This window comes from Ornithorhynchus anatinus, chromosome 7 (assembly GCF_004115215.2).
Source record: "Ornithorhynchus anatinus isolate Pmale09 chromosome 7, mOrnAna1.pri.v4, whole genome shotgun sequence".
NCBI lineage: Eukaryota > Metazoa > Chordata > Mammalia > Monotremata > Ornithorhynchidae > Ornithorhynchus > Ornithorhynchus anatinus.
Genome location: NC_041734.1, coordinates 63,854,843 through 63,869,472, shown reverse-complemented (window position 1 = coordinate 63,869,472; position 14,630 = coordinate 63,854,843). Strand labels below are relative to the sequence as shown.

At 50.2% G+C, this 14,630-nt stretch overlaps 1 protein-coding gene across 3 annotated transcripts in view; it reads left to right on the top strand.

Moving 5' to 3' along the window:
* The window catches only part of CD34 (CD34 molecule), a 36,267-nt gene extending 25,201 nt beyond the window's left edge, over nucleotides 1-11,066 (top strand). For 2 of the 3 annotated variants that reach the window (XM_029069597.2, XM_029069596.2), the window contains exons 7-8: nucleotides 3,903-4,067; nucleotides 9,640-11,066. In XM_029069597.2, coding sequence (XP_028925430.1) covers nucleotides 3,903-4,067; nucleotides 9,640-9,819 — 345 coding nt within the window. In that variant the 3' untranslated portion in view covers nucleotides 9,820-11,066. The other variant, XM_029069598.2, reaches the window with a different exon arrangement.
* The last annotated feature ends 3,564 nt before the right edge of the window (nucleotides 11,067-14,630 follow it).

The window sequence follows — 14,630 nt, the reverse complement described above, 5'->3', positions numbered from 1 at the left end:
GGTTCTAATTCCAACTACCACCTACTGTGTGACTTGGACAAGTCACTTCACTTCTCTAGACCTCTATTTCTTCATTGGCAAAATGGGACTACAGTATCTCTCCTCCCTCATACTTAAGACAGTGAACTCCATGTGGAACAGGGCCTGGGTCCAACTTGGTTATCTTTTATCTACCCCAATGCTTAATACAGTGCTTGGCACATAGTATTTGACAAATGTCAAAATTATCATTATTATTACTATTGTTATTATGGAATTGAGGATAGTGCTAGTGGTTTGGAATTTATTCATTCATTCAATCATATTTATTGGGCATTTACTAGGTGCGAAGCACTGTGCTAAGTGCTTGGGAGAGGACAGTATAACAACAGAAACACCCCTGCCAACAGCGAGCTAACAGCCTAGAAGGGGAGACAGATTGTGAGCCCATTGTTGGGTAGGGATTGTCTCTATCTGTTGCCGAATTGTGCTTTCCAAGTTCTTAGTACAGTGCTCTGCACACAGTAAGCGCTCAATAAATATGATTGAATGAATGAATTAATTAAAATAAATAAATAAATAAATAACAGATGTAAACATATGTGCTGTGGGGATGGGAAAGAGGATGAAAAAAGGAGCAAGTACGAATGGCAGAGAAGGGAGGTAGGCTTCGTCAGGAAAGGCTTCTTGAAGATGTGCCTTCAATAAGGCTTTGAAATGGGGGAGAGCAGTTATCTGTCTGACATGAGGCAGGGTGTTCCAGGCCAGAAGTAGGATTTGGGCGAGAGGTTGGTGGCGAGACAGATGAGATCGAGGTACAGTGAGGAGGTTCGTATTACTGGAGCGGAGTGTGCAGGCTGGCTTGTAGTAGGAGAGTAGTGAGGTGAGGTAGGAGGGGCCAAGGTGATTAAGTGCTTTAAAGCCAATGGAGAGGAGCTTTTGTTTGATATGGAGATGGATGGGCAATGACTGGAGTTTCTTGAGGAGTGTGGAAACATGGTCTGAATGTTTTTGAATGAAAATGATTCAGGCAGTAGAATGGAGTATGGACAGGAGTGAGGAGAGACAGGAGGCAGGGAGGTCAGAAAGGAGACTGATATAGTAATCAAGGCAAGATAAGTGCTTGTATTAATGTGATAGCAGTTTGGATGGAGAAGAAGGGGCGAATTTTGGCAACGTTGTGAAGGTAGAACTGACAGGACTTAGTGATGGCTTGAATATGTGGGTGGAACAAGAGAGAGGAGTCAAGGATAATGCCAAGGTTATGGGCTTGTGAGACAGGAAGAATGGTGGTGCCGTCAACAGTGATGGGAAAGTCCAGGGGGAGGACAGGGTTTGGGTGGGAAGATTAGAAGTTCCGTTTTAACCATATTAACTTTGAGTTGATGGGAGGTCATCCAAGTAGAGATGTCTTGAAGGCAGGAGGAAATAGAGACTGCAGAGAGGGAGAGAGAGCAGGGCTGGAGATGTAGATTTAGGTGTCATCACCATAGAAGTGATAGATGAAGCCATGTGAGCAAATGAATTTTCCAAGGGAGTGGGTATAGATGGAGAAATGAAGGGGTCCCAGAACTGAACTTTGAGGGGCACCCACAGTTTCGAATGGGAGACAGAGGAGGAGTCCGCGAAAGAGACTGAGAATGAGTGGCCAGAGGGATGGGAAGAGAACCAGAAGAGGACAGTGTCAGTGTAGCTGAGGTTGTATAATGTTTCCAGAACGGAGTGGTTGACAGTGTCCGAAGCAGCTGAGAGGTAGAGGAGGATTAAGATGGAGTAGAGTCTGTTGAATTTGGTGAGGAGATCACTGGTGACCTTTAAGAGGGTGACTTCTATGGAGAGAAGGGGATGGAAGCCAGATTGTAGGGGGTTAAGGAGAGAACTGCTGGAGAGGAACTTGAAGCAGCGGTTGTAAATAACTCACTTAAGGATTTTGGAGAGGAATGGCAGGGAGGAGATGGAGTGATAACTGGAGGGAGCTGTGGGGTCAAGGGAGAGTTTTTTTAGGATAGAGGAGATATGTGCATGTTTAAAAGCAGTGGGAAAGAAGCAGTGTTTTGATGATGCACAGAGGAATAGGGTCGGATGCACAGGTGGAGAGGGTGGATTTTGAGAGAAGCCATGAGATTTCCTCTAGAGATAGTGCTGGGAAAGATGAAGAAGGGGCAGGAGAAGGGAGAGACTGGAGAGGGGCAGGGGATATTTTTCAGGAGATCACTCCTGATAGTGTCAATTTTGTTGATGAAGTAGGTGGCCAGGTCACTGAGGGCAAGGGAAGTGGGAGGTAGGGGACAGGGGACCTGAGGAGGGAGTTAAATGTCTGGAACAGCTAGTGAAGGTAATGTGCATGGGTGTCAATAAGTGCGGTGAAATAGTTTTGTCGGGCAGAGTTGAAGCATGCAAGGACAGATTTGAAGTGGATGAAATCAGTCTGATATCTAGATTTCTGCCAGCAGTGTGCTCTGTGGCTCATGCACAGGAGCAAAGGTGGTGGACTGTAGAGGTGATCCAGGGCTGTGAGTTAGTGGAACGAGATCAACAAAGGGATGGAGGAGAGAGTGAATTGAGTTCACTGGAGAGGATGGTGTTGAGACTGTCAATTTGGTCATCAAGGGAAGATAGTTTGGATATGGAGGCTAAATGGGGCATGATGACTTGAGAAAATTGGATGGGGTCAAAAGATTGGATGTTTCTGTGGGGGAACAGTACAGATTTATGGGGAGGAGTTGTGTGAGAGAGAAGGCAGGTGAGGAGATTGTGGTCAGAGGGATTTCAGAGTTGGTGAGAGTAGAAATTGTGCAGCAGCTACAGATGATGAGAGCTAGTGCTGTCCAAGTTGGTGAGTGGGTGAGGTGGGGTGGAGTAGGAGTTGAGTGGAGTTGAGGAGTGATTGAAGGCGGGCAGAGGAAGGGTCATCAGGAATATCTATGTGGATATTAAAGTCCCCAAGGATAAATGTAGGCAAGGAAAAGAGAGAAGGAATGCAAGAAAGGGATCAAAATGATTAAAGAAGTTGGAGGTGGCACCTGGGGGGCAGTCTGACCGTTATTAGAATCCGGAGCGGATGGTAGAGCTGGATGATATGGGCTTCAAATGAAAGGAAAGAAAGGCATGGAGGAAGTAGAATGGTGCAAAAGCAGCACTGGGACATGAGAAGGAAGCTTCTCCTTACCCAGTGGTCTGGGGGAGTGGGAGATGAGTCCCTCTCTGGAGAGAGCAGCGGGGGAGACCGTGTTGTCTGGGGAGAGCCAGGTTTCAGTGATGGCAAGGAGGAGGAGAGACAGGGACAGCAACAGGTCAAAAACTAAGGGAAGTTTCCCCAAAATGAAGCTGGGGTTCCATAGGCCACATTTGGCTGAGGCTGGGGGGAGGATGCTTGGGGTGAGGACGGGGCGAGGGGTAGGGATTGAATGGGAATGAGCTGATGGGGACCAGTGCATGGAAAGAGGGATGAAGGGTGGCACTGGGACAGGATGACAGGGATGGGGTGGGGAAGAGGGTGGGGAAGTGTTGGATGGGAGAGCACTGGGGGGGAAGGGAGACTGGCCTCTGCAGAGGAGGGCGAAGAGGAGTGCTGGACACTGGGGACAGAGGAAGGGAGTAAAGGCAAATTGAGCACTGACTGTGCGGAGCACTGTACTAAGTGCTTGGGAGAGTACAGTCCACCAGAGGTGGTAGTTACATTCCCTCCCCACTAGGAGCTGATAGTCTAGAGGGGGCAATAAAGACAGGAGACTGGCTGATATCGGGTTAGGGTTAGAACTAGTATTAGGGTTAGAAGGAGAGAGGGGGAGAAGGGGAGAGGGAAAGCAGATGCCACCTCTTTCCTCTCCCCCAAACCTCGAATTTCCCTGGTGTGACGTACCTTTGTTTGTGCGCGTTTCCCTGGTGTGACTTGCTACTGTTTGTGTCCTTGTTGCTCCCAGATGGGAATCCACTCCTTCTCAGAGGAAAGCCTCTACCACCACCAGAACCAGTCCCGGAAGACGCTGATTGCTCTGGTGACCTCCGGCCTCCTGCTTGCCATCCTGGGCATGGCTGGGTATTTCCTCATGAACCGAAGGAGCTGGAGCCCTGCAGGAGAGAGGCTGGTGAGTGCCAGTTGCTGGCAGAGCCCCAGCTTAATACTGAGAGAGAGAGAAGAGGGGAAGTCGGGAAGAGGGAGAGAGGCTGGTGAGCACTGGCTGCTGACCAGTGCTCCAGCTTAACACTGAGAGGGAGAGAGGAGGAGAGAAGAGGAGGGGTAAACGGGGAGAGGGAGAGAGGGGAGAGAGAGAGGCTGGTGAGTGTGGGCTGCTGGCAGAGCCTCCCTCTGAGAGGAAGAGAGGGAAAGATGGAGATGGATTGGGGGAGAGGGGAAGAAGGAGTGATAGAGAGAGAGTGGCACAGGAGGTGAGGGAGAGGGAGAGAGGGAACAGATGCCTGGACAAGCAGTGCTGCTGCAGGGAGAGATCAAACCAGGAGATCCTCAAGGAGAGCAGTGAACCAAGTTGCTCTCAGCCTTGCAAGTTACCATGATCTCTCCCTCCCGGAGAGTGTAAGGCAAGCAGACCAGAGCACTGAGTGCTTTGATTTTAGGACCTGCTTGGGGAGAGGACGGGGCTGGGAGTGAGCCATCAACTGTCTGAGATTATGAGGAAGGCAGCTCAGCCCAGGCTGAAGAGCCGGCAGGGTTCAGACTGCTCCAGTTAGCAGTGAGGGGACCATCTGTGACAGATTTCTAAGCTCTCCCCAGCCCTGAGCCTGCTCCTTTCTGTCCTTCTCCCAGCCTGCAGAGGTGCAGTCTACCCTGGACTGCAGTCCAGACCACAGTGACCCAGGATCGGCCCCCTCCTGTTCCCCAGATAGACTCTGGGCCCCTTTTCCCCCCGATCCAACTTGGCTTCATTCATTCATTCATTCATTTGTTCAATCATATTTATTTAGCTCGTACTGCATGCAGAGCACTGTACTAAGCTGTTGGGAGAGTATGATACAATATAACAAACACATTTCCTGCCCACAACGAGCTTACGGTGTAGAGGGGGTGAAGGACATTAATATAAATAAATAAATTACAAGTATGTACATAAGTGCTGTGGGGCTGGGAAGGGGGATGAATAAAGGGAGCAAGTTAGGGTATTGCAGAAGGGAGTCGAAGGAAAGGAAAAGGTAGCTTAGTTAAAGAAGGCCTCTTGGAGATGTGCCTTTGTTAAGGCTTTGAAGGGGCTCTGGGCCCGACTCTTCAGGCTGGGCCGGGGATGCCATTTTTGATGCTGGTCCCCCCTCTCTGCCCTCTGCCCTAGATCCCTCCCCCACCCCCTGCTTTCTCACACACCCAAATAACCCAGTATCAATCAATCAATTGTATTGAGCACCCGTATACTGAGCACTGTATTAAATGCTTAATAGTGTACAATACAATAGAATTGGTAGACAAATTCCCCTCAACAAAGAGCTTACAGTCTAGAGGGGGAGACAGACATTAATATAAATAATTTATGGATACATACATAAGGGCTGTGGGGCTGAAGGTGGGGTGAATATCAAATACCTAAAGGGCATGGATTTAGGTATATAGGCAACAGAGGAGAGGGAGATGGGGAGAAAAAGGGCTTAATCAGAGAAGGCCTCTTGGAGGAGATGTGACCTTAATAAGGCTTTGAAGATGGGGATAGTATTGGTCTGGCTTACCTGGAATGGGGAGGGAATTCCAGGCCAGAAGGAGGACATGGAAAAGGGGTCAGTGCTGAGTAGACAAGATTGTACTATCCCAAGCGCTTAGTACAGTACTCTGCACACAATAGGTGTTCAATAAACACGATTGAATGAATGAGTGAATTGGGGCACAGTGGTGCTAGAGGAACAAAGTGTGAGAGCTGGGCTGTAGTAGGAGATCACGGAGGTATGGTAGGAGGGAAACAGCTGATTGACTGCTTTACAGCTGAGTTTCTGTTTGCTGTGGAGGTTGATGGGCAACCACTCGAGTTTCTTGAAGAGTGGGGAGATATGGAAAGAACTTTTTTTTTAGAAAAATGATCCTGGCAGCAGAGTGAAGTGTGGACTGTAGAGGGGAGAAACGGGAGAGAGAGAGGTCAGTGAAGAGACAGCTGCAGTAGTCAAGTCAAGATGGGATAACTGCTTGGATCGATGTAGTAACAATTTGGATGGCGTGGAAAGGAAAGATTTTAGCAATGTTAGTAAGGTAGAACTGACAGGATTTAGTGACAATTTGAATTTGTGCATTGTATGAGACAGATGAGATGAGGACAATGCCAAGGTTACAGGCTTGTGAGCTACAGAGGTTAGTGATATTGTCTACAGTGATGGGAAAGACAGGGGAAGGACAGGGTTTGAATGGGAAGATAAGGAGTTCTATTTTGGGCATTTAGTTTGAGGTGTCGGCAGGACATCCAGGTAGAGATGTCCTGAAAGCAGGACAAAATGTGAAACTGCAGAGAAGGAGTGAGGTCAGGGCTGGAGAGGTAAATTTGGGAATCATCTGTGTCAAGAGGGAGGTTGACACCATGGGAATGATTGAGTTCACCAAGAAAGTGGGTGTAAATGGAGAATAGAAGGGGACGCAGAACTGAGCCTTGAGAGACCAGCACTGTCAGAAGGTAGAAGACAGAGGAGTCTGTAAAAGAGACTGAGAAGGAACCACCAGAGAGATAGGAGGAGAAGCAGGAGAGGACAGTGCCAGTGAAGCCAAGGTTGGATAATGTTTCCAGGAGAAGTGGCTGGTTGACACTATTGAAGGTAGCTGTGAGGTCGAGGAGGCTTAGGATGGAGTAGAGGCCATTGGATTTGGAAAGAAGGAGATCATTTGTGACCTTTGTCTGGGCATTTTCTGTGGAGCAAAGCCAGATTGGAGAGAGTCAGGAGAGAATTGGAGGAGAGGAATTTAAGACAGCTAGTGGAGACAACTCTCTCAAGGAGTTTGGAGAGGAATGGTTGGAGGGAGATGGGGCCATAACTGGTGGGAGTAGAGGGGTCAAGGAAGGGTTTTTTTAGGGTAGTGGAGACACGAGCATATGTGAAAGCCATGGTGAAGAAGCCTCACTTACCAGGAAATTGGAAGGATTCAAAGGGGTTTGAATAGAAGGGACGGTACTGGCCTGAAGGAAGATTATGATTAAAGGAAGCTGAATGGGCCTCCTGCCAAGAGCCTCTAATCTGTGCTGAGAGGGAACCAGAAGAGATGTTTCTGTCCACCAACAGTGGTGAAGGTCTGGGCCTGCAGATTTGGAGTGGAGGGTGGAGGAAAAGATATCTCTGTGTTTCCTGTTCCCCCTCCCCTGACCCTCCTGCGTGAGCTAAACTCCTGGCCACCTGCTCCGTTCTCCACCCCAGGGTGCCTCCCGGGGTTGCCATGACATCACTGGTGCCTGACATTCACCCTGCCTCTACTATCTGCCTGGATCTCTCTGTCCTGGTTAGGGAGGGTTCATATGGGGGTCTTCCCTGGCTCAGACAGAGGTTGGGGCTAATCCCCATCCCCCATCCTCACCTAGAAATAGAAGGCGCTCCCTTGCCTATCCATAAGGAGCTGGCTCTTTCCCAGGCTTGTGCCCTCCTGAGGTTGCTCCCCTCCCCTCTGTCCCCTGGCCTTTCTAGGCTGGGACATGGCCTGGTGTAAAAAGCACAGGTTTGGGAGTTTGAGGACCTGGGTACTAATCCCAGATCCACCATATAATAATAATTATGGTATTTATTAAGGGCTTGCTACATGCCAGGCACTGTTCTAATTGCTAGGGTAGATACAAGGTAATCAGGTTGCCATTCTTTCATTCATTCAATCGTATTTACTGAGTGCTTACTGTGTGCAGAGCACTTTACTAAGTGCTTGAGGGACCAGCGTGGAGCTTATTATTGTCCCACAGTGGGTCTCCCCATTCTACAGATGAGGTAACTGAGGCACAGAGAAGTGAAGTGACTTGCCCAAGATCACACAGCAGACAAGTGGCAGACATAAGCCTTCTGCGTGACCTTGGGCGAGTCACTGAACTTCTCCGGGCCTCAGTTTTCTCACCTATATATGTGAGGATTCAATACCTGTTCTCCCTTCATCTTAGACTGGGAGCCCCATGTGGGATAGGAACTATGTTCCACCTAATTTATCTTGTTTCTAACCCAGCCCTTAGTATGGTGCTTGGCACAGAGTAAGTGCTTAAGGGATAGCACAGTGAACTGCCTGGTAAACATTCAACTGTGCCTGTGAAGTGGGTCAAGTGGGTCACCTGCCCTATCCGAACCAACCCCCTGGAAGGTTTCCTAGAGGGCAGATGTCCGTGGTGCAGATGGGCCCTGCCAGCCTGCCATCAGCATGAGTTCATCCCAAGTAAGATTGCTTTGTGAGGACCTGAGCTCTGTGGTATTTGGGATCTACCTCCAAAGCCTTAGAGTAGGCAGGCAGCTGTGTTCCTGTAGCATGGCTCCCTGGTGTGGTTATTTCCTCTGCTCCATCAACCCCTGCACTTCTATTTATGGGTGCCATTGTCTTGCCCGTAAGCTCTTTGTGAGCAGGGAATGTGTCTGTTATATCATACCTTCTGCTCTGCACACAGTAAACACTAAATAAATACAATTGACTGACTATAGGCCGGCAAAGGGGCACAGCAGCTGAGGTGGTGGCAAGTAAAAGAAATGCTAGGTAACTTGCCCATCTCTGAGGTATTTCCATCAGTAATAACAATTATGATATTTGTTAAGAGCTTACTACGACCCAAGCACTGTATTAAGCGCTGTGGTAAATACAAGACATTCAGGTTAGTTACAGTCCCTGTCCCATATGGGGTTCATTGTCTAAGGGGAAGGGAGAACAGGTATTTGCATCCCTATTTTAAAGAATAGAGAAGTGAAGTGACTTGCCCAACATCACACAGCAAGCAACTAGCACAGCTGGGATTAGAACTCAGATCCTCTGATACCCAGACCTGTGCTCTTTCTACTATACCACACTGCTTCACAGGTTTAAGAGGTCTTGGTAGTTATCTCCCAAGCGAGGACTGACCCTCATATTCACTGGGAAATGGGAAGTTCTCTATCTGCTGATTCTCCCCCGGACCACCCCCACCCCATTTTCCTAGGGTGAAGCAGGAAGAGGGGTGGAAATTAAGGGAATAATGTTTTGGATGAAATTCAGGGGGCTCACCTCAGCGGGTGACATTCTGACATTTGGGCAAATCACTTAGTCTCTCTTGGCCTCAGTTTCCCCCATCTGCCTCTCCCATCTTTTCACAGACATTGGGAGGACAAGTGTGCCCTTTGGAGGAGGGGTCAGGGAACACCAAGGAATAATTATCCAATGGGATTTACTCATATTAAAAAAAATTCCTGGGGAAAGGGTTTAGGGGTAAACTGAGGCCACTCGGGACCACTGTGCCGAGACAGACACCCTTTCCAACTTTACCCAGAGTCAGCCAGCATTCCCATCTCCCTCCCACACCTTTCCTCTGAGCAGAATCTCGATGACACAGTTTTGGTGCCTCTCTCCTCTGTCCTTTCTGTTCCCAGGAGCTGGAGCCCTGATCCGTCTCCAGGAGGATGGAGGCCACGAATCTGGATGGGAGTGCCCCCCCATCCCACTCTCCCTACCCCCACAGCGCAGGATCCAGGCTGACAACACCTCCCTCCTTCCTCGGCCGTCCCCGCTAACGCTGCCTTTATTTATGCCCCGTCTAGAGCGAAGACCCCTATGTCACTGAGAGTGGAAACCAGGGCTACGGCCCAGGCGGGGGGGCCGCCCCCGAGCCCCAGGACAAGCCGAACCTGAACCGAGGGGTCCGGGAGAACGGCACGGGCCAGGCCACGTCCAGCAACGGCCACTCGACGCGGCCACACGTGGCCGATACCCCACTGTGACGGGAGCGGGAGGGGGCCCAACTCGGAAAGCCTCCGTCCTCCATCCAGCCCCCCTGATTCCTTAGTTAACCCTATCCCCTCCCGCCTCCTCCTCCCTGTCACTGCCCTGCTCTCATTCCTGCCTCTGGCTGCTCCTCTCTGGTTGTCTGGATCATCCCCTGACCTGTGCCATCCCAACCAGAACCACCTGCCCCTGACATTTTGACCTGGGCCTCATTGGGAGGGCAGGAGGGGTAGAGCCCAACTTACCCGAGCTCGTGGGAGCGTGGGGGTGGGGGTGGGGAGTGCTCCCCTGAACCCAGCCCAGTTTCCTCACTCTTGTCTCTCACCTGCCCCAGCCCTCTCCCTGCCTCCGACCACTTTGGACAACCCCGGCTTCAGCGCTCGGCGTTTGGTCATGCCCTCCTCCCTGCTCTCTGACTCTCGTGGACCAGGGCTAGTAAGAATGAGCCCAGAGCTCAACTGCCCAGCCTCCCCGCCCTTCCCTGCCCTCTCCCACCCTTTTCTCTGCTTTCTCTGATTTGATTTGCAGGAACTTAAATCTCCTCTTCCACCGTACAATGTAGCCAGAACCCTTGCTTCCTTCCCAGAGCAGTAAACCAGCTCTTCCTCCTCCAACTTTGGCTCTTCAGCCCCAGCCAGCTCTCCAAACAAGTCTCCTCTCCCTGGAGAGGTGAGGGCACTTGCAGATCATTCAGGATGGGCTGGTTGCACACTTCCTGCATGTGTGTATGTGTGGGTGCAGGTGTGCATTTTCATGCATGTATGTGCACATATGTGTGAATATGCATTTGTGAGTGTACATTCATGATTGTGTGCATGAGTGTAAAATGTGTATGTCTGGGGGAATTCAGTTTAGCCTTCTAAGATGCTCAAAACACCACCCATGAGAGGATAAGGGCTGGAGACTCCATCCTCTGTTCCTGTACCTCCATCCCAGTGCCAGGCTGCCCTCAGGGAGAGTTCCCAAACCCTCTGAGGTCCAGTTCTTCCAGCCCAGTCTTCCCCATCCTCAAACCCAGCTGCCCTGCCAGAAAGTCCCAGGGCTTCACCCATACCCCCGTGCCCCTGCCCCCGGGCCTAGGGGCCTTCAGTGCCGAAGAGAGTCCCCTGACCAGTTAGAGCCCGGGTTCGGTGCCAGCAACCCTTGGAAACACAACTTTTCCGAATAGGAGGATTTGAGTTTTTTTGTTGTTGTTTTATTTCTGATAGATGTAAATATTGTAATTAAATGACAGTAAAACAGATGTGATCCTGCCTCTCCAATAGTTTGAAGGGCTTGGGGAGGGAAGACATATCAGGGGAAGAGGGGCGTAGGGGGTATTGGGTCAGAGGGTGGAGCAGAGTGGCACCCGGAAGCATCTCGCCAGAACCAGCAGGCCGCACACCCGGGGTCCGCCCTGAACGGCAGGAGCCGAAGATGAGCCGTGAGCCACGAGCCACAAGCCAAGAGGGAGCGAAGAATGGGAAAAGAAGAGAGGCCAGGGAGGGAGGGGGAGGTCTTGCGGCCCACATCCTGTCACCCTGTCGGCAGTCAGTGGTCACTTGGTACCAGCATCCACGGTCTCATCCCCGCCCTAAAGGTAGTGCCTGGGGGCATGTGGCCTTGAGCCCTAGACCTCACAGCCTCTGTCCTAGAACATCTCTGGGAAACCTGCTCCTGCCCAGTTGGAGAAGTGTCAGCTGGGCTGGGCAAACACCCTCTAAGGACTTCTGGCCTCCAGCCCCATCCTGCAGCCCCCTGTACCCTCAGCTCCCTTCTCCATTCTATCTCCCAACCCACTCCCAGTCCCTTAAGCCCCCCAGTCCCAGCCCCCCACCTTCCAGAAATGGGGAGAGCAGGGCTGGGCCCAGAGCCCGGCCGGATGCGGCTGCACTAGCTGCTGCAGGAAACTTTGTCCAAGTGAATAAACACCGGCCAGCCTGGCTGCTTGGGACAAACAAAGGCCCAATTCTTCCCTCCTTATCTGATCAGAGCCAGGCTTTCCCTTCTGACCCCCACCCACCCCAACGCAGCTCCTGTCTTGGAAACTCCAAGGCCCAAGCACTCTGATTCCCCTCACCTGGCCCTGCTTAACTCGAGCGACCCGCAACACACCCTGGGTCACCCACCCGGGCTGCCCTGCAGCTCTGAGCTAGACTTGAGTGACCCCATCTTCCCAGGCAGAGAGGAGGACCAGTCTGGAGCAGCAAACGGTCAGAGGAGGCAGAAACCCAGAATGGGTGGAACCTGGGCAAAGGTGGATTTTGGTGCCTTGAGCTCTGCCCATGTGGACCTGGAGGAATTGAGGTCTGGGGGCAAGGAGGGGCAGGGGGGATTCTATTGGACACCACCCTGAATCCAGGGGCTGAGAGGAGGCAGCAAAGCTCTGGACTGGGGCCAGCTCCACTGTCATCCTCTTCAATCAATCATTCATATTGAGTGCTCACTGTAGAGCACTGTATTAAGCATCTGGGAGGGTACACTACAACAGATTTTATGGACACATTCCCTGACCACAATACACTTACAGTCTAAATGGAGGTTACTGTCTGGAGGGCTTGTATCTTCTCCACTGGGTCTCACCAAGCAGAGAGGCAGGAGGGCGTCATGGAAAGCTCACGGGACTGGGGTCAGAGACTTAGGTTCTAATCTTTCCTCTTGTCTTTTGTTTGTCCTCCCTTCCCCTTAGACTGTGATCGTACATGGTTGCATCGTACCTACCGCACCGCTTAGCACAGGGATCCCGCTTAATAAATATTATTTCTGTTACAAATAATATTTACGAGCCCTTCCTTACCTGAGCCAGGCCGGCTCTAACGGGCCCTGAGAGGTATGGATGTAGCAATCGCTCCGCCTGCTGGCTATGCTGCGCTACTGCGGCCAGGTCCCCACCTTTTTCTTTTCTGCTCTACACTCATTCATTCATTCATTCAATAGTATTTATTGAGCGCTTACTATGTGCAGAGCACCGTACTAAGCGCTTGGAATGTACAAATCGGTAACAGATAGAGACAGTCCCTTCCCTTTGACGGGCTTACGGTCTAATCGGGGGAGACGGACAGACAAAAACAATGGCAATAAATAGGATCAAGGGGATGAACATCTCATTAAAACAATAGCAGATAAATAGAATCAAGGTGATGTACGTCTCATTAACAAAATAAATAGGCTAATGAAGATCTATACAGTTGAGCGGACGAGTACAGTGCTGAGGGGAGGGGAAGGGAAAGGGGGAGGAGCAGAGGGAAAGGGGGGAAAGGAGGGCTTAGCTGAGGAGAGGTGAAGGGGAGGGGTAGAAGGGGAGCAGAGGGAGCAGAGGGGAGGCGAGGTGGGCAACCAAGAAGCCCCACTGAGGACAGGGTGGTCAGTGCCCGCCATGACTATCTTGTATCCCAATCTCTTAGTACAGTGTTCTGCACATAGTAAGCGCCCAATAACGATCACTGATTGATTGATTCATTCATTCATTCAAATGTATTTATTGAGCACTAACTGTGTGCAAAGTACTGTACTAAGCGCTTGGGAGAGTATAGTATAACAACAATCAGACGCATTCCTGCCCACAACGAGCTCACAGTCTGGAGGGGGAGGCAGACTGCTCCTCCCCCTCTCCCTTCTCCTCCCCTCAGCACTGTGCTCGTCCGCTCATTTGTATATATTTTTATTACCCTATTTATTTTGTTCATGAGATTTACATCCCCTTGATTCTATTTATTGCTATTGTTTTAATGAGATGTTCATCCCCTTGATTCTATTTATTGCTATTGTTTTTGTCTGTCTCCCCCGTTTAGACTGTAAGCCTGTCAATGGGCAGGGACTGTCTCTATCTGTTGCCGATTTGTACATTCCAAGCCCTTCGTACAGTGCTCTGCACATAGTAAGCGCTCAATAAATACTATTGAATGAAAAAAATTTATCAGTAGATAAATTACAGATATACATATTTGTATGGGGGATGGGAGAGAGGAAGAATGAAGGAGAGAAGCAGCATGGCTCAGTGGAAAGAGCATGGACTTGGGAGTCAGAGGATGTGGGTTCTAATCCCAGCTCCATTACTTGTCTGCTGTGTGACCTTGTGCAAGCCAGTTAACTTATCTGTACCTCATTTACCTCATCTGTAAAATGGGGATTAAGACTGTGAGCCCCACATGGGACAACTTGATTACCTTGTATCTACTCCAGCACTTAGAACAGTGCTTGGCTCATAGTAAGCACTTAACAAATACCATAATAATAATTATTATTATGATTCAGGAGCAAGTAAGAGAGGCACAGAGGGGAGTGGAAGAAGAGAGGGGGGCTTAGTCAGGGAAGGCTTCTTGGAGGAGATGTGACTTCATGAGCCTGTTGTTGGGTAGGGATCTTCTCTATTTGTTGCCAAATTGTACTTTCTAAGCACTTAGTACAATGCTCTGCACACAGTAAGTGCTCAATAAATGAATGAATAAGGGTTTTGATAGGAGGAGGGAAGGCGTTCCAAACCAGTGGTAGGATGTGGGCCAGAGGTAGGATGTGGGCGAGAGGTCGATGGCAAGGTAGATGAGATCGATGCTTGATGATGATGATGTCACAGTACTTGGCACATAGTACTGCACCATCATTACTGTGATTCGGGAGATTGAGGGAGGGGGTAGGTTTAAGGCTGATTTAGTGGTAACTGGAATCCCCTGGTTGAGAAAGAGAAGAGGGGCTTGGCAGGAGTTGCCTTCTCTGTCTCTAGGGACCCCTTAAGCATCAGACAGTCATCCGGACTTGCAACAACTCAATCATTATAATAGTCGTCAAACTTGTTAAGCACTTACTGTGCCAAGCTTTCTACTAAGCACCG